The sequence below is a fragment of the Lepus europaeus genome, chromosome 19 (assembly GCF_033115175.1).
Source record: "Lepus europaeus isolate LE1 chromosome 19, mLepTim1.pri, whole genome shotgun sequence".
Taxonomy (NCBI): Eukaryota; Metazoa; Chordata; class Mammalia; order Lagomorpha; family Leporidae; genus Lepus; species Lepus europaeus.
Window position 1 is genome coordinate 61973011 of NC_084845.1, and position 20207 is coordinate 61993217.

The 20207-nt window shown below is 38.6% G+C and overlaps 1 protein-coding gene across 6 annotated transcripts in view; it reads left to right on the top strand.

The window, feature by feature from the left end:
- Nucleotides 1–20207, top strand: part of CNTNAP4 (contactin associated protein family member 4) — a 291034-nt gene that overhangs the window by 235335 nt on the left and 35492 nt on the right. For all 6 annotated transcript variants that reach the window (XM_062176397.1, XM_062176399.1, XM_062176403.1 and 3 more), the window contains one exon: nucleotides 19570–19740. In XM_062176397.1, coding sequence (XP_062032381.1) covers nucleotides 19570–19740 — 171 coding nt within the window. The remainder of the gene's footprint in view (nucleotides 1–19569; nucleotides 19741–20207) is intronic.

Consider the following 20207-nt stretch of genomic DNA (forward strand, 5'->3'; position numbering starts at 1 on the left):
TACTTTACCAAACTCTTCTATGAATTCCAATAATCTCTTAGTGGAATCTTGAATCCCCCATATATAGAATAATGTCATCTGCAATTAGGGGTAGTTTGACCTCCTCCTTCCCAATTTGTATCCCTTTGATTTCTTTTTCTTTTCTAATGGCTCTAGCTAAAACTTTCAGGACTATATTGAACAGTAATGGTGAGAATGGGCATCCTTCTCTGGTTCCAGATTTCAATGGAAATGCTTCCAAGTTTTCCCCATTAAATAGGACAATGGCCATGGGTTTGTCATAAATTGGCTTGATTGTGCTGAGGAATGTTCCTTCTAAACCCAATTTGCTTAGAGTTTTCATCATGAAAGGGTGTTGTATTTTATAAAATGCTTTCTCTCAGGTATTTACATACTGATATGATTTTTGTTCTTCACTTTGATAATGTGATGTATCATATTGATTGATTTGCAAATGTTGAACCATTTCTGTATGCCAGGGATAAATCCCACTTGGTCTGGGTGAATGATCTTTCTGATGTGTTGTTGAATTTGATTGGCTAGAATTTTGTTGAGCACTGTTGCGTCTATGTTCATCGTGGATATTGGTCTGTAGTTCTCTTTCTCTGTTGCGTCTTTTTCAGGTTTAGGAATTAAAGTGATGCTAGCTACATAGAAGGAATTTGGGAGGGTTTCCTCCCTTTCAATTATTTTGAATTGCTTGAGAATAATTAGTGTTAATTATTCTTTAAATGTCTGGTAGAATTCAGCAGTGAAGCCATCCAATTCTGGGCTTTTCTTTGTTGGGACAGTCTTTGTGATTGATTCAATTTCTATCTTAGTTTTGTGTCTGTTTAGGTTTCTATGTCTTCATGGCTCAATTTAAGTAGGTTGTATGTGTCTAGGAATCTATCCGTTTCTTTTAGGTTTCCCAGTTTGTTGGCATACAGCTGTTTCAAGTAATTTCTGATGATTCTTTTTATTTCTGTGGTGTCTGCTATTACATTTCCTTTTTTACCTCTAACTTTATTGATTTGGGTCTTCTCTCCCCTGTTTTTGGTTAGCTGGGCCAATAGCATGTCAATTTTGTTTCTTTTTTTCTTAAAAAAAAACAGCTCTTCCTTTTACTGATCTTTTTATTTTTATTCTTTTGGTTTCAGTTTTGTTGATTTATTCTCTAATTTTAATAATGTGTCATGATGAAGATATTTTTCTGGTCATGTCTATTAGGAGTTCTATGTGTTTCCTGTACTTGGATGTCCCTTGCTTTCTCCAAATTAGGAAAGTTTTCTGTTATTATTTCACTAGAAAGGCCTTCTAATTTTTTCTTTCTTTCCACGCCTTCAGGAACTCCTAGAACCCATATGTTAGGTCATTTGATAGTATCCTGTAGATGTTCAACAGTGTTTTTTAGTTTTCCAATTTTTTTCTTTTATTTGAACTGACTGTATAATTTCCTGCAATTTTCTTCTAAGTCAGATATTCTTTCTTCTGCCTCACCAATTCTGCTATTATGGCTTTCCACTGCATTTTTTATTTGTTCTATTGAATTCTTCCTTTCAAAAATTTCATTTTGATTTCTCTTTAGTTCTCAATTTTGTAGGAGGAATTTTCTTTCTTGCATGTACAGATTTCATTAGTTCATGCATTTGCTTCTGATTACTTCTAAGTAATCCTACAATAAATATTTTAAATTCTATGTCTGGAATTTGTTCAATCTATTCATCTTCCTGCTCTAATATTGAAGTGTTCTGTTATTTAGGGGCATTATTTTGTGTTCCTTGTTCTTGTTCTTGAGTTGTTGCATTTATTATTCAGCATTTGTGGAAATACTCTTTAGTTTCTTCTTTGTTTTTTCACTGTGTTGGCTTTTATATTTGGACTATGCCTCTGTGGATTAGTGGAGTGTCTACTTTTTCAGTGAATACCTAGAGGCATGTGGTGGGTGTGGCCAGGGAGCTCTGTTCAGTGCTCCAGAATGAAGGTAGTGTCCAAGTGGCACCCAGGTTGGGAGTGGTAAATCTCCTTTTTTTTTTTTTTAAATCAGAGAAGATGTTTGTTCTCCTCTGTTTGCTTTACTCATCTCACTTTCTGTCCTCAAAGGAGACCCAGTGCATTGAGTGCTAGCTCTGCTGGGTATAGTATTTTCCGTGTTGCCACAAGAAGCACACAAAAGATCCATTCAGTCCTTGATGTAAGCACAGAATCCACAGAAATGTCCCTCAGCAGGGAACCAGGGAGCTCTGAGCATGTGGAGCCTCCCACAATGACTGCCCAAAGTTCCAGCAAACTCTGAACTCTCCCTCAAAGCCTCAGTGTTTTCACAGTCCTAGCAAACAAGCCTCCCACAGTTACCACTACCTAGGCCACGTTAGTTCTCCCTGCCAGACTCAGCTGTCTCTGCTCAGCTGGTTGCTGGGTTGGTGGCCAGTGCAGCAGTTACATATATCCAAAATGGTACCCACTCTCTATTGGTTTGTCACAGGATACCACTGCAGGGAGATCAGGAAGAGAGAAACATGCCCCCTGCCTTTTTTCTCCTCTACTTTGTCAGGTACACTACTCCCCACAGGGCTCCAATCTGGAGTCCCTCCAGGCTCTTCTTCCTGCAGTTTTATTGCCAGTGGCTTGGGATGCTGCAGCCTGGTCTCACGTCACTAACAAAAGCTGGTGTGGAGGCTCTCAGCTGCAGGAGTCCTGAGTTGTGTACATCCACACCCTCCATGTAGGTCCACAGTGTCCCTCTGACTTGTGTGGAGTTTCCTTCCTAACTCTTCCCTAAGACTGCATGGACACTCTCTACTTTTCTTAAACTATCTTCCCCTAGACTAGAGCACTAAGCTCCCTCCCTACTTTGCCATCTTAATCTAATCAACAAGGTTTTTTTTGTTTTTTTGTTTGTTTGTTTGTTTTGACAGGCAGAGTGGACACTGAGAGAGAGAGAGAGACAGAGAGAAAGGTCTTCCTTTGCCATTGGTTCACCCTCCAATGGCCACCGTGGGTGGTGCACTGCAGCTGGCACACCACGCTGATCCAAAGCCAGGAGCCAGGTGCTTCTCCTGGTCTCCCATGCGGGTGTAGGGCCCAAGCACTTGGGCTATCCTCCACTGCACTCCCGGGTCATAGCAGAGAGCTGGCCTGGAAGAGGGGCAACCGGGACAGAATTCGGCGCCCTGACCGGGTCTAGAACCCAGTGTGCCGATGCCGCAAGGCAGAGGATTAGCCTATTGAGCTGTGGCACCGGCCTCAACAAGAATTTTTTAAAATATAAGTTGGAAAACTTATTCTAAAATGTTTACAGGAAATAAAACTGCAACAGATAAAATATTTGAGAAATAAAAACAAAGTTTGAGACTTATATTACCTGACATTAAGATTTATTGTAGGGGCCAGCATTGTGGTGTAGCAAGTAAGGCCTCTACCTTTGATTCCAGCATCCCATATGGGTGCTGGTTGAAGTCCCAGCTTCTCCACTTCTGATCCAGTTCCATGTTAATTCTCCTGGAAAGCAATGAAAGATGGCCCAAGTGATTGGGCCCCTGCACCCATATGGGAGACCTGGAAGAAGCCCCTGGCTCCTGGTTTTCGACTGGCCCACCTGTAACAATTGTGGCCATCTGGGGAGTGAACCAGCAGATGGAAGATGTCTCTTTCTGCCTCTCCTTCTCCATCTCTCTGTAACTCTGCCTTTCAAATAAATAAATCTTTTAAAAATGAAATAAAAGAGACACATTATAAAATCTCAGTATTCCATGTGATATTGGCATCAAAGCAAACAATTAGATTAATGGAATAGAAAAGAGAGCCTAGAAATACATGGTTGATTGATTTGACAGAGCTGCCAAGGCAATCCAATGGTTGAAAGGTGGTCCTTTCTAAACAACCATGCTGGAATAATTAGAACCCATTAGGGAAAAAAAACAATCTCAACTCAAGCTCCATCGTAGCTGCAAAATTTAAACTCAGGCTTCATAGTAGTTGCAAAATTTAACAAGATTTATTCTGAGTTTAAATGTAAAACCTCAAACTATGAAACATCTCACAAAATATAGGAGAAAATGGCCTTGGATTGAGCATAAATTTCTCAGAATCAATACTAAAAGCACAATCCATTTAAAAAATAATAAATTAGGTTTCGGGCCGGCGCCGTGGCTCAACAGGCTAATCCTCCGCCTTGTGGCGCCGGCACACCAGGTTCTAGTCCCGGTCGGGGCACCGATCCTGTCCCAGTTGCCCCTCTTCCAGGCCAGCTCTCTGCTGTGGCCAGGTAGTGCAGTGGAGGATGGCCCAAGTGTTTGGGCTCTGAACCCCATGGGAGACCAGGATAAGCACCTGGCTCCTGCCATCGGATCAGCGCGGTGCGCCGGCCGCAGTGCACTACCGCGGCGGCCATTGGAGGGTGAACCAACGGCAAAGGAAGACCTTTCTCTCTGTCTCTCTCTCTCTCTCTCACTGTCCACTCTGCCTGTCAAAAAATAAATAAATAAATAAATAAAAAATAAAATAAAATAAAATAAATAAATTAGGTTTCAACAAAATTAAAAACTTCTACTTTTAGGATGATACTGTCAAGAAGATGAAAAGAAAAATCACTGGGAGAAAATATTTGAAAAATACCTGTTTTTTAAATGCTAAGATCTAGAATGTATATAAATAACTCAAAGTGAAATAATAATAATAATCAGATTAGCAAATGGACAGGAGATTTGCACATGTATTTTGTCAGAGAAAACATATTTCACAGAAGCCCATCAAAAAATCTTTGACACTGTTAGCCATTAGGGCAATGTGAAATAATACCATAAAGAGATACCAATTATTCAACTGTTGGAATGGCTGAATCTAAAAAAGTAACAAAAACCTCTCTATACCAAAGGCTGATTAGGTTGGAGGACACAGGGACATTTGTAGGACATTCCTGCTGCAAACACAAAATGGCACACCACTTTGGGAAACAATTTATAGACAGCTGCTTATATTGTTAAATGCATGCTTACCATATAACACAGCACTTCCTCTGTGAGCTTTGTACTCAGGAGAAATGAAAAATCTTTATGCAAATGTTTAAATTGGCTTTACTCTCCCAAAACTGTAAAGCCCCCAGTGTCTACCAACTAGTGAATGCCTGTTCATCCCCTTTGACTGTGGTTCACTCAATGAATACTATTATGCATATTGATATATCGATATAGGCAACAGTGTGGATGAACCTGTCGCATCATGCCAGCTGAAAAAAAGCCAGACTCAAACGGCTAAGTGCTTTGAATAAGTCCATTTCTAAGATATTCTAGAAAAGTCAAAATCATAGGAACAGAAGAAGGATCTCTGTTACAAGGACTTGAAGGTGAGAGGAATTCTACAAAGAGGCACAAGGGAGCTTTTGTCAGATAAAGGAAATGTTCTACATTTTGAATGTGATGGTGGTTTTGTGGCTTTATGCATTTGTCAAAATTCCTAGAACTACAGATAAGAATGACTCTGTGTTACTCTATGCAAATTATCCTTCAATGCACCTGATTAAAAACCAAAAAAGGAAAAGAAAAAAGCAAAGTTCTACTATGAATAGTTATGGTTGCTTATTTTAAATAATTGGGTTATAAAAATCCCCAAAGTAAACTCATAAAATGGTAAAGGTTTCCCTAACATGGGTTTTATCCAATTCTCCAGAACACCTCTGGAATCCTCCTAAATATATTTCTGACTTTCACCAATTTCAGATGTAAAGGGGTTGGTGGAAAGAATCAATGGAGTGTATCAGTTAGTAGGAAGCTTGTAGGAAGTTAGTAGTAAGACAGCTCGCACACGTACATGCACTTTCCTGTCTCCCGGGACTATGGGAACATCCTTATTTTCGACGTACTATCAGAAGTCTCCTAGACCAGCAATTTCTTTACTTCAGCAGGCATTGACTCTCCTGAGAGCTTGTGATAGTCTGGATGCTGCTGCTTATCCCCAGGGATTTTGATTCAGGGGGTGTGGGAGAAAGGAGCAGTTCTGTCAAGCTTCCAGATGTTGCTGCTGATGCTGGTGGTGGTCCAGGACTGCTCTGTTCAGGACTGCTCTGTTCAGCACTGGCCCAGGACAGTGTTCAACATCTGTTACCATCCACGCTGAGGTTAGTACAGAAAACCAGAGATCCTTTTGTAGTGATTTATGTCAACTGGGAGAGTAGTTTGTGTGTGTTGACCACAATGGTCATAAAAACCAGACAGGGGAATGGTATTCTCTATGCCTTTGTTTTCCTCCTTCCATTTTTCTAGCTGTTTATTTTTATTACATTTTTACATAAACATCAGTTTATGGTGAATTGGGAAGAAGGAAAAGCATGTTCTCTACAGGTAGTTTAAGAGTCACGGCTCCAGGTGAGCTATTGGTTTGGGTCCGAAGTAGACCAGTGATGCAGCGGTAGGGCCCCAGGAGAACTGACTGTAGTTTTATATCTTCAGATATCTCCACATGTGCTAGGGAGAAAGAACAGAAGGCACTGATGACACATAGGACTAAATGTTTTGTTTATTATTGTTTTTTGACATGTGGCAGGAAGATACCTAGGAGGACCTTGCACTATTGTATGAGTCTTACAACATGGAGAGGATTCTTAAACAGTGAGAGCGTCTGGCTTCCGTTCTTCACTCACTCTCCTTGGTCTTCATGTCCCCACATTAAATCTTTTCACATTTAGATTAAAATTCTTCCTCCACAAAGACTTCTATAGATCTCTGCACTCACAAAGTGTTCAACGGACAGGAGGAGTCTTCAATAAATTCATGGAAAATGGACTTAAAACATAAGTTTATTTTTGGTGCAAAAAGATTGCAATCCATGCATAGATTTTTGAATACACAGAGATGTGTTTCTCACACTGACTTTTAATTATTGTAGGACCCTGTCAGAGCATAGTCCATTGCTCATTTATTCTTGTGGTCCTGGTACTTAGTGCATTGCCTATGACATGACAGATAATCAACAAAGAGGATGCTCCATTATATACAAAGAACTTATAGCTTGCGAATTATTGGGTAGAGACTAGAATAAGTTTTTGATTGTATAAACAGTTAAATGATAAGTAGAAATATACTTTTAGAAAGCAATTTATATTATATTGAAAACTGATTTTGATTTTTAAAAATGCAAAGAGTTAAAGAGTATTTAGTACCATCTGAGTCATTAATACACCTCAGCTTGTGGTAGAAAAGGTATTTTCAAATAATGATATGTTTTTTTCTTTTTTTGACAGGCAGAGTTAGAAAGCAAGAGAGAGAGACAGAGAGAAAGGTCTTCCTTCCATTGGTTCACCCTCCAATGGCCACTACGGCTGATACACTGTGCTGCGCTGATCCGAAGCCAGGAGCCAGGTGCTTCTCCTGGTCTCCCATGCGGGTGCAGGGCCCAAGCACTTGGGCCATCCTCCACTGCACTCCCGGGCCACAGCAGAGAGCTGGCCTGGAAGAGGGGCGACCGGGACAGAATCCGGTGCCCTGACCGGGACTAGAACCTGGTGTGCCGGCGCCGCAGGTGGAGGATTAGACTATTGAGCCGTGGTGCTGGCCACATTTCATTCTTATTAATACAGATCTTTCATAAAACTAAGATACTTTGTTTCTTATAAAAAGAATATTTTATGATACATTTTGTTTTGTTTTTATTTTTCAAAGATTTATTTGTTTGAAAGGCAGAGTTAGAGAGAGAGAGAGAGAGAGAGAGAGAGAGAGAGAGAGAGAGAGAGAGATAAGAGAGAGAGAGATCTTTCAGACACTGGTTAACTCCCCAGATGGCCCCAATGGTCAGGTTTGGACCATGCTAAAACCAGGAACTTGGAACTCCATCTGATCTTCCATATGTGTGATAGGGCCCAATCTCTTGGGCCATCTTCTGCTGCTCTCCCAGGCACGAAAGCAGGGAGCTGGATAAAGAAGTAGAGAAACTGGGATTCAAACCAGCACCCATATGGGATGCTGGTGTTGCAGGGGTGTTGGCTTAATTGTTTGCTGTGCAACAACACTGGTTCTTGTTTTATCTTTTTGTTAATTTGGAAAAGCATTCATTAGTAACGAATAACTGATATTTGAAACATTTTAGAAATGTGAGGGAACAAAAATTATTTGAAGACATTAAAACACTTCCATTTTGGGACTAGAAACCCATACTATTGTGCTGATTTTGTACACATGCATACAAAGCTTGAATTCATTTTTTCTATTGTTTTAATTTATAATGAGTTTTTAACAGCTTCAATGTGAGTTGTAGATACAATTCTAAGAACATAATGATATTCCCTTCCTCCTTCCCCCTCTCTCCACAGCCTTCTTTCTTTTCCCTTTCTTTCTGTCTTTTTTTTTTTAGTTGTTGAGATAACATTTTAAATTTATATTACAATAAAAATTTAATATTCTACCAAATAAGAAATTTAACAAATAAAAAGCAAGAAACTCTGGTTTAGTAGGAATATATACAATGGCTATAAACAATAATTGAATGGAAAAATGACCACTTCTCCCATAATACAGTAAATTTAAAGTAATCACAGATCATTAAACCTATAGTAGTGTAACATTCTTAACCACTGATTGGACAAAGGCATAAAGCAAAGTTTTAGAAAACTATGTTTGTGTGATACTAACACACAGACATTTCTTTCTTTTCTTACTTAAATTTAACTCTCACACGTAAAGGAGAACATAGGGTATTCGTCTTTCTGGGTCTGGCTTATTTCACTCAACATGTGGTCCTATGAGTGACTTCATTGTGACACTTTCATAAACATTGGGTACCTACCTTGAATTAATTGTTATAAGTATTAAATACTAGTGACATACTGATATATTGCATATTTTTCAAGCCAGAGGGAAATGACAAAGAAAAGAGTACAAAAATCACCAAGAATCATGAGTCAGAGATATTGATGGATACCGGGCAAGTTTCATTCCAGGTATTGCTACATCTTTCTGAAGCAGGGCTCCCTAGCTTTACCACTCTTGACCTCTTGTGTCAATAATTCTTTACTGCAGTTGGGGGCTGTCCTATGTGTCAGAAGCATCAAGAAGCATTATGGGATTTACCCAATAGACACCAGTAACCCTTTCCTCTAATTAGGACAACCAAATATGTCTCCAAATGTTGTCTAAGTTGAAGGGCTTCAAAAGTTCATGGAAATGGAATTAAAAGGTAGTTTGAAACTTCCATGCACTTTTCAAAGCCCTCTTGTATTTCTGGGGTACAGAATTGCTCCAGTTTGAGAACCCCACTGCTGCGGATGATAGAATAGAAAAAAGAGATTTAGAAATGAATCTGTAAATCTTTATTAATTAAAATTGATACAGAATAAAAAAGTAAAGCCATTGGAATTGCTTTATATTATTTCTGTATCTAACAAATATATTTTCAACTTGTATGATCCTGCTAAATATAAAAAAGAAATCATGAAAATTTTAAGATTACAGAGCCACTGAATTTTATGCTAAAAATTTAGGTTTCAGGCCATATCTATTTACGGTGATAAAAGAGATGATTAGCATTCGTTTGTTCTCTCTCTTTTCTGTCCTCTCAATTTTTGCTTTAGATGATTTTGTTCATATAGTTGTTGATTTTTAAATGCAGGCTACTTGTTCAATTATTGGTGATCTCATTCTTGAATGTTTTTAGTTTTGATTTGTTCTTGTTTTTGTTGTCAGGTAGTTAATGTTTTCCAATATTTTCCCCTCTAGAACCACCCATGAGTGTGTAGTTTCCTGGGTTCTCAGGTGCTTGAGAAACCTGTTCGCTTTGGGATTTCCAAACAAGCGCAGTTGGTTTACCTGTGTACTGGTTTTGGTGTTGAATAACAGCTTTATTAAGGTAGAATTCACGGGCCTTACAATGAACTCTCTCAAATTGTATAGCTTAATGTGATTGTAGTAAACTTCTTCGTTTTAGTGCATTTGAAATCATTTTCATAACCCCCAGTACAAATCTTTCCCCAATGATCAGATGCTCTCCCGTTCCCCACCCCCACTCCAGCTGTGAGTGACCACCATCTACTCTCCAGCTCTATAGGTTTGCTTATTCTGCAGATTTCACACAGACGAGAGCATAACATATGTGGTCTTTCAAGGTTGGTTCCTTTCACCTGGCCTAGTATTGCCAAGGTTCTTGCATGATGATGCATAAATAAATATTTCAATCTTCTCTATAAATGAATAACTCTATTATATTGGTACACTGCAGTTGATGGATGTTTGGGCTGCTTTCACTTTTGATTGCGACTTCTATGCACATCCTGGTGTGTGTGTGTGTGTGTATGTCTGTCTTTGTGTGTGAGGGGGCAGGGGCAGAGGTTTTCATTTCTCTGGAGTGCATGCCCAGGGGTGGACTTTTGGGGTTGTGCAGGAACCCCATGTTTTACCTGTATAGGAACGACTGACATTCTTGGGTCCCACTCTGTGACCTTTGCCAGTTTGCACATTTTTGTCCTGTTTTTGTCTTCACTGAGGGATTCCATCATCTGATGTTCCGCAGCTTTTCTAGATGTCTTTGTGGATGGTGATGGTGCATAATGAAATGGTTTTGTTTTTTAATTTCTTTCCCCCAAAAGGGCTCTTTCAGCTTTCACTCAGGGTTCTTGCGGACTGAGCATGGCTGCCTGTTGCTTTTCAACACTTGGAAAATAAACTAGGCTGGAAACATTTTCTTTGCCTCTCAGGTTCAGGGGGAGTGCTCCTTTATCTTTGGGTATTGAATGCTGTAAAAAATCTGCTTTCTACACCTTTGGGTGACTTGCTTTTTCTTAGTACTTGAAGGAATAATTATCCTTAAAGGCCCATAGTTAAATAAGGATGTATTTGAGGGTTGTGCATTGAGCGTTATTTTTTTCCTGTAATAGGTGTAATATGTTAAGAAGTGTGTATACATTTTATAAGATGTTAAAAGAGTTGTTGTAACCATGATCTAAATGTCTGTTCTCAGTACATTTATGTGAACAAGGCAGTATGCTTAACTTCGAATGTTTCAGTCTACTTTATTTAGTACATTCTTTTCTGTTAATTTGTTGTATTGAAATTTAGTGTTTGTCAACGTGCTCCTAAAACCCACAGAGTGAGAGAAGATTGTTCTAAGTTTCTTATTCTGAGAAATTATCGAGTCACTAAAATTAGTTTCTTCATTCTCCAGCATTGACTAGTACAGCTGTTTGAGAAATCACAGACGCCTAGCATGTGTTAAATAATCAAAGGTGCAGGTAGGCAGTAAATAACTATAGAAATTAGACTCTTACTCTGAAAGAAGCTATTGATCAATGATTTGGTTCTTTTCTCTCCCGTTTGACAGTGTTTTCTTCTATTTGGCTGACTACATATGAACTACTTAAAGGAAGTGAGAATCAATTGCATTTGAACAGATAATAAGATAATACAGTTCCGTGAGCTCTCCCGTGCCTGATGAGCCTCCACTGTTAGGAATTATTTTATTTACTTTGTGTTTTGTTTCATCTCACTGGGCTTTCTTTCTTTAATTTTCCTAAGGTTAATCACCTTCTTATCACCTCTTCTTCTCTCCCCTCCTCTCTCCTTCACTGTTTTAATTCTGCCCACTGACTTAACAAAAAAATATGAGTGGACTTATATAATCAAGTTGGAATTACTCCAACCTTTCTTTCTTTTTTTAAATTAAAAAATTAGTTTGTTTGTTGGAAAGACCAAATGACAGAGAAGGAGAGACAGAGACCTTCCATCCACTGGTTCATGTCCCCAAATGCCCCCATGCAAAACTGGGATTAGGCCAGGTTGAGGCCAGGAACCAAGAACTCCAGCCAAGTCTCCCAAATGGGTGATGGGGACTGAAACATTTTGGCCATCATCTGCTACCTTTCAGGAACATTAGCAGGAAGCTGGGTCAGAACTGTGACAAAATAGAGTTGAAGGAGGAGTGAGTCAGTTTAAAAAGGATGGTCATTAAAGACTCCCTTGGAAGGTGGTAATTCTAGAAAGATCTAAATGAAATCAAACAGCAAGCCATGTTTATCTCCTTGAAACCACAAAAGAAAAGCCAGAAACACCACACAGAGATGGACAGTAAATAGTATGTTCATGGAACAGCCAAATGATCAAAGTGTTTGGAGTTGAGTGAAGAGGCAGAGAATAGTAGACCTCAGAAAGGAACCTACCAGGCAGATCACGGAAGCTTTTGCAAAGTCTTTATCTGTTCATCTGATTGTGATTGGAGAATACTAGAGAGTTTTGAGTAGAGGACTGGTGTGATACAGCTTGTATTTGAGTGAGATTGAGAAGGACAAGGCCAAAGCAAGAACATTTGTGAGAGCAAATAACCAACCCAGCTGAAAGATTATGGTGGCTTGGATTATGGTGGGTGCAAGGGTAAGAATTGTGGAATGGGTGTAGCTTAAAAGGAGAACAAACAAGATTTACTGATGAATTTATGTTGGCTGTAAAAGGAAGAGTTGAGAAAGACACTGAGATGTTTGGTCCAAGAATCAATTCAAGGGGTAGAAATGGCATTGATTGGGATGGGCTCAAGGACTTGCAAGGGGATAAAGGGAGGTCAGTTTCTGTGCATATTCAGGTAGAAGTGCTGTTCCACGTTTGGGTAGAGATGTGGAGTTGTCAGGGTGAAGTGCCAGGCTTCAGGTGTATATTGATGTAGTTATATTTAAAACAACAAGACAGACCAGGAGTTATTGTGGATGGAGAACTGTACAAATGGGGCTCTGAGACATTCCAATGCTGTAAAGCTGAGGAGGTGAGGACAAGGAAGGAGACAGAGAATTATACCACGGATAAGGAAGGCAGAAAGTGTGGCTGTCCTGGGCTATAGTGAAAATAGGTATTTCTAGGAGGAGAGAACAATCAACTCTGGATGTAACAGGAAACCATTATACTTGGTGAAATAACCCATGCCTAAGAAGACAAATATATGTCTTTCCTGATCTGTGCTAATAGAGTACAAAAAATGTATATGAGAGAAATTGACATTTTGAGATTTGATTATTGTTTACAGCCCTTGTCACAGGATTTTTTTTCTTCTTTTTTTTCTTTGTTGAATTTTTTACTTAGTGGAGGGTTAATCTTATGACTATAAAATAAACTGAAAGTGTGTTATTGTAAAAATTAAAAGAAAGAATAAAAAGGAAGGAGGAGGTAGGCTAGGGTTGGAAGAATCACTATGTTCCTAAATATATATGGAAGACGTGAAATTTGTTTGCCTTGCATAAATAAAAGATTATTAAACATAAAAGCTAATTTTAAAACATGAGAAAGTACAGTGAGGACTGAGACCTGATCATTGAACTTGGCCCTGTGGGGGTCATTGCTGACCTTGGTCATGGGATGTTTTGGCAAGAGCTGAAACAGGTTTCAGAAACATTGAGAGGATGACAAGTGGAGAAATTTGGTGGTGGATGGAAAGAAAGTAGGGTTATGAGACTAAGGTGGGAGAATTAGTAGCATATCGTGCTGATAGGAGAGTCAGGGAATGAACTGTGGGAGTGGGGGCAGCTGATCGATGGTAGCAGGAGAGGATGTAGAACTTAGGGGCTGATGTCAGCGGGTGAACAGGTGTGGTCCTGGGAGCTTATAGAAAGTGAAGCCTGGTGATTCAGGAAGTTCACCTGTCGTAAATGGGAAGCTATGTGTGTGGACAGAGGGAGGGTATCAATCTTCTCAGAGTATGGCACAGGGCCGGTGCTGTGATGTGGCAGGTAAAGCCACCGCTTACTGTGCCTGCATCCCATATGGGCACCGGTTCGAGTCCCAGCTGCTCCTCTTCTGATCCAGCTCTCTGCTATGGCTTGAGAAACCAGTAGAAGATGGCGCAAGTCCTTGGGCCCCTGACCCACATGGGAAACCTGGAAGAAGCTTCTTCTGGCTCCTGGCTTTGGATCTTCCCACCTCTGGCCATTGCAGCCATTTGGGGAGTGAACTAGTGGATAGAAAATCTCTCCTTTTCTGTAACTCTACCTCTCAAATAAATAAAATAAATCTTTTAAAAAAAGCTGTGGGACAGTGAAGGTGTTAGGGAAACATGCATATAATGTGATGACATAGCCACGTTTAGTGTTCACATTAGGTATTATGGTTTATCCATTACATATTTACATAAAGTATCTATTTGTACACAATAGCATTTAAGAATTTGTAATTAAGTCCTAAATCGAGGAGTTATTAGCCAATGAGTATTTCATTATGAATAATACACTAATTTTTATTTTCAATTATGATCTAATGAATTACTTTATATAATTAATTAATGAGGGTACCTGAAAAAGTTAATATTTCTTTATAAGTTTTTAAAAATATTTTTTAAAAATAATTCTGGCTTTTATCTTTTCAAAAATTTATTTATCTCTATTTATTTGAAAGGCAGACAGAGAAAGAGAAAAAGAGAGAGAGAGAGAGAGACTGAGATTGAGATTCTCCTGTCTGTTCATTCACTCCCTAAGTGCCCACGATTACCAGGACAGGACCAGGATTAAACCAGGAGCTGGGAACATAGTCCGGGTCTCCTGTGTCCATGGCAAGGACTCAGCAAATTGAGCCATCATCTTCTGCATCTAAAGATGCACATTAGAAGGTAGCTGTGGAATCATGTGGGAGCAGGACTTGAACCCAGTCACTTTAGTACAGGACACAAGCATCCCAGGCCGCATCTTAACTACTGTGCCAAATACCCTTAATATCTTTAAATACATTTTTCTATTTTTAAAATTTTTGATTACCATGTAATAGTTTTGTATTTTATGGGGTATAATGCATTATTTCATCACACATATACAGAATAACTGATCAAATCAGGCAATTAGCATTTCCATATCTTTGCATTTGGAGCCTACCAGCTCTGCTCACCCATGAACTTTTTGAAGATGTCTGTACAAAAGTATTATCTGTGCCTGAAAAAAAGTGCAAGGTGCCAACTTGCTAATGGACTGCAATGCGCTAAATTATAGCTGTGTCTTGTTGCTTATTTTTAAAAATGTTTGTTTTTGTTTTATATGGTTTTTTTTTTTTATTTGAAATGTGGAGTGGGAGGGTGGGGAGTGGGGGGGTCAGGGAGGGAGATATCAGACTTCCGTTGGCTGGTTCACTCCTAAAATGCCTTCTTTATAGTCTAATGTATGTCAAAACTTTTTAAAAAGAGTATAATATGAGTATTGAATTACTTTTGACTTTATATAAACAATGGAATCATGGTTGTTTTTAGTGTATAGTTAGTGAAAAGCTCTTATTCAACAGCTGCTGATTTAGTTTTCTTCAAACTAAGAATGACAGTTTTGGTGTCATTTGAAAAAGCTAGATTTCTCAAAACTTGTCTTCTGACGGTTGAACCTTTTTTTCCCTGGGAAACCCAGACTCAAATTCTATCATCTTACATCTAGGCTAAATGTGATTGGATATCTGCTCCAAAATTCTGTATTTCTATCTTCTTCTAAAATAAAATTGTAAGTTTGACTATGTTTGCATAGACACATAATCCGTGCAATAGCTGTTACTGTCAAAACAGTTTTTGCACAAAACTAATATAAGAATAATGACAAGAAATGGCCCCTTCACAGATTGTAAAATCCTTTGAATATAGTAACACCTGTTGTTCTGCCTTCAAAAGATGAGATTTTACTTCTGTTTGCCACCCCAACCTTACTGAGTGTGTGTCTGTGGGGTAGGGGACCGTTTGCTCTATGAAAACAGCTGGCAACAGCTTTGTTGTCTTTTATTCTGATACACAATGCACAAACTAATTATTTCCCACCAGATTTCATTTTTATTTTGCTGGTATTGACTCCTGTTGAGGTTCATAAATGGTTGAAAACAAGAATGGAAGTGCTGAAAAGAGAAAGCAGTGAATTATAAAACCAATACATTGGCTTTCATGTTCTGATAATGTAGCATGTAATTAATCTTTCTAAGCCAGTCCTAAAAAGACGAATATCATGTGTTTTCTCTGATTTGTGGTAACTGATATATAGGGTAGAAAAAAGTAATGTATATGAGTGATGGTTGACATTCTGAGATTTCCTTGTTGTTCATAGCTCTTGTCTACACTCCCAAAGAACACCGGTTTTTCTGCTCACTACTTGTTGAATTCTTTATTTCATGGAGGATGAAGGTGGTGATTATAAAGTATATTGAAATTATGTCATTGCAAATATTAAAAGAAAAATATGAAATGAAAAATATGGTACTAAGGGAAGGAGGTGGGGCAGGACGGGAAGTATCATTATGTTCTTAGAACTGTGTTTGTGTAATACATGAAATTTGTTCCCTTTATATAAATAAAAAAGAAAACTATTTCTGCTAAAATCTGTATTTTCCTGTTGACTTCCAGTGGTTTATAACAATTTGGAAGATGCATTTGCTGCTGTAATGTTGCTCATCAACATTTCAATATATTTTTAACATTTACTTTATGGTAAGACTGTAGTAACCACTCTTCCTCAATGGCCATGTCTGTCTGCCCAACCCTAGGAAACCACTAACCTACCTTCTGTCTCTGCAAATCTGTTAGGATGGCTATTCTATCAATGAGCTAAATAAAACTTTAACAATTTTTTTAAAAAGCACTTATAATTTTAACTGAAAACTATATTAGCTTTCCCAAATTGGGGTTTTTGTTTTTTATATTATATATGGAATTAAATAGTCAGTACATCTTCTTCTACCATGTGGATAACTATGTGGATCCTGTTGTATAATTTTTTTTTTTTAATTCTGGAAGCAGTCCCAAAGGAATTTCAAACTTGTAGTACCCGCATTGAATTTAATTAAAGAATATATGCTGATTATGATTTTATTGATTACTCATTAGTTAGAATAATCCGCCATGGTTGGTTTTTGTTGGGATAATAACAGGGCACCTGATTCCCCTGATGTGAATTTGTCTTTTTTAAGATTTATTTATTTATTTGAAAGACCGAGTTACAGAGAGACAGAGAGAAAATTCTTCCATCTGCTGGTTCACTCCCCAAATGGCTGCATTGGCTGGAGCTGGGCCTATCCGAAACCAGGAGCCAGGAGCTTCCTCCGGGTCTCCCACATGGGTTCAGGGGCCCAAGGAGTTGGGCCATCTTCCACTGCTTTCCCAGTCCATAGCAGAGTGCTGGATCAGAAGTGCAGCAGCCAGGGCTGGAACCTGTGCCCATATGGGATGCAGGTGGCGTCTTTGCTCACTAAGCCCACAGCACAGTCCTGCCTTCAGTTCTGCCCCTGGTGTAGCTTGGGGTGTTTTACCTACCTTATCCACGGAACCCGCTCTACTGAAGACCTGCACTGCCTTCTGCTGTTGCCCGTGGAGCTCTGCTCTGCCTCTTCCTCCCTCTGAGACCGTGCAGGCCCTAAAATTCTGTCAAATTAGCCGCAATTCAAGAAAAGTCTTTACTTCATTTTCTCTCTGCCGTGGAACTGTAAAATAAAGTTGGCTAGCTAAACAGCATAGATGTTATTACATGTGTGAGAGTGTTTTCACTACCTAAAGTAACAATGCTTTCATTACTGTGGAAGCATTCATTGTACAGAGAGCAGCAGTTCAAAGAGTTGTTTCCCGGTTTCAGCCAGTTCCACGAAGCCTTCTGCGTGATGCTTTATTGAGTTAGTTTTAATATGAAACACGTGAAATGTTGTACTTAAAGATGATAGTATCTAATTTAAGTGTTTAATTAGGAACGTTCCTGTTCTAATCACACAAGTGACACTTAGTATCCCCTAGTTTTTAGACTTAGCTTAATTTTCATATATAATGTTTCAAAAGAAAGGCGTCCAATTCCTTCTAAAAGTGGGTCAGCTAATAACTTTGGAGAAGACAGATGTGTTCATTGTGGACTTGGTATTTTGTGTTTTCTTGTATTCTTGCCTAGAGATTAGAATGTCTAAGCAAAGAAATAGCTGTAAAATGGATATCAGAAATAGGCTTGATGTGCCTTAGATAATATCTAGTTTCTTTCGACTGTGGGAGAGAACAAAAAGCCACCTCAAAGTAGATTCTCAGCTGAATAAATCCCTCTCCAAAATTGTGCCTATCCTAGCTGAAAATTAACTTTTGAATCAGGTTCAAAAGAAAAACAGAAAAAAAAAAAAAAAAAAACAAACCACCCAGAATATATTTAAGTACCGATTGGTTCAGAATTACAGAAGATGAGTTAAAATCCAAGGACTATGTAGAGGCAGAGTCAACATCAGTGGTTTTTAACCAGCTGGGTATCTGTTCTTGGCTCTCATAATGAACTGTTGTTTTGAAATTGTTGTTTACAACTCCAGAGGGTCAATACGTCTTTGTACCAGGAAGGCAATTTAGAGAGGGGAGTTTTGTCCGGTGTTGGGGGTGTGCATGGAGACAGCTGCTTCAAGCAAGAATGCTATGTATATGTTTGCTGTGCTCTTGACTTGCTGGTGGTGGCAGCCATGCATAGTTCATTCTTCTGGTAACTCCCCTCATCAATGTCACATGGCCAGGTGGAACTCCACTCTGCCAGCTCACGCTCTTGGCTTTTGATTTCATTTTTCGTACTTCCTGCTACGAAAGACCCATGGTATTTTTTTTTTTCAAAAGGAACGTCACTAACATTTTTTAAGATGGGAAAAATAAAATAATATGTATTTGGAAAGAAATTATAATTAACTTTATGTCTTACATAATTTTTTAAATGGCTTTGACTCTACAGATCTTTACAAATTTTATTTAGTTTCATGAACTTGAAGTGCAGAGAGAAAGAGAGAGGTCTTCTATCCACTGGTTCCCTCCTCAAATGAGCACAACTAGCAGGGCTGGGCCAGGTCAAAGCTGGGAGCCTGAAACTCCATCCAGGTCGCTGGCGCAGGTGGCAAAGGTTCAAGCACTTTGTCTCCCAGAGTGCATTCACAAGAAGCCCGTTTGGAAGTAGAGCAGCCAGGGTTCCAACTGGCACTCTGATAGGGGATGCAGGCATTGCCAGTAGAGGCTTAACAGCATCACAATGCGCACCCTGGGTTTCCCAACATTTTTCAGATCTTTTTGTTTATATCCCAAACTTGTAAACATTTTCTGCTTAGCCAGTGGGTTTGTGAATGAAACGAGCATTTTCCTGACCATATCGACAGAGACGGAGTAAGTTATGTCTTGGTCTCTAGTTAGATGAGAATGTTTAGAATGCCAGGATCAGTTTAGAAAATCCTGATGTCCATTAATGGAAATACTAAGTTGGGAGTGTGACTCCGTGAGTTGTGTGTGTTAGAACAAAAAACACCGAGCTTCTTCCTGGATTTTGTTATTCAAAGAGAGTGGGTCTTTAAAAATTCAAATTATGAAATATTAGGCTATTAAACAATGTTTAGAAGTTGTCTTTAAGATCTCTTTAGCAGAGGATCCTGTTTAGTCTAAGGAGGTTTTTCATATATAAAATATAACAGAGCACTTCTGTAATGCTGAAAGGAACCCAGGATCTCAATCCCTCTATAATCTCGAATCGTGTGTTTGTATACTACAGACTTAAGAGAAAAAAGAAGCAAGTTTGTAAAAACTGAGTAACGCTGTTAATGGTAGACATTATAAACATAGAAAATGTGGGATGATATTCATTTTATTTCCCGAGTTTTGTTTTTCTTTTCTCATTTTTGAATTTCTTCTTCTTTTCAACAGGGTCATTTTGGAATTCAGCTTCCTTCAACACGGAGGCCTCTTACCTTCATTTTCCTACTTTCCATGGAGAGCTGAGTGCGGACGTATCCTTCTTTTTTAAGACAACATCTTCATCTGGGGTATTTTTAGAGAACCTGGGGATTACCGATTTTATTCGAATAGAACTACGCTGTAAGTCTGTTTTCCCAGAGAAGACTGTGGGATTCTGTGATGTTATAGTAAATCCTTTAACTAATTTTTAAAATACTTATGTTTCTACTTTGTCAATTGAACTACTACTTTATTATGTCCTTTCACTAAAATTCTATATTATATTATCCTTTTGGTAAGAAATTAAAATATTTACTAGGAGATAATTTGAGGAAGTTATGGGTGTTCTTTAGAACTAATTTCAGAAGAGTTTGCAATTCAATTAATTAAAATTTTAAGAAAATTTCTAGTTAATCACAATCAAATCAGCCACTTGTTATTTTGATATAGGCTGCTATTAAGAGTCTACTTTTAAATGACATAATTTTGAATCACTGTAATAATTTACTTTTATATAAAATTCCAAGTTCTTCTTAGTTTTCCAGCCCTAACTAAATAGCTTTATTCTTTATCAATATGAAAATTTACTTGGAAGGTGAATTTCTTTA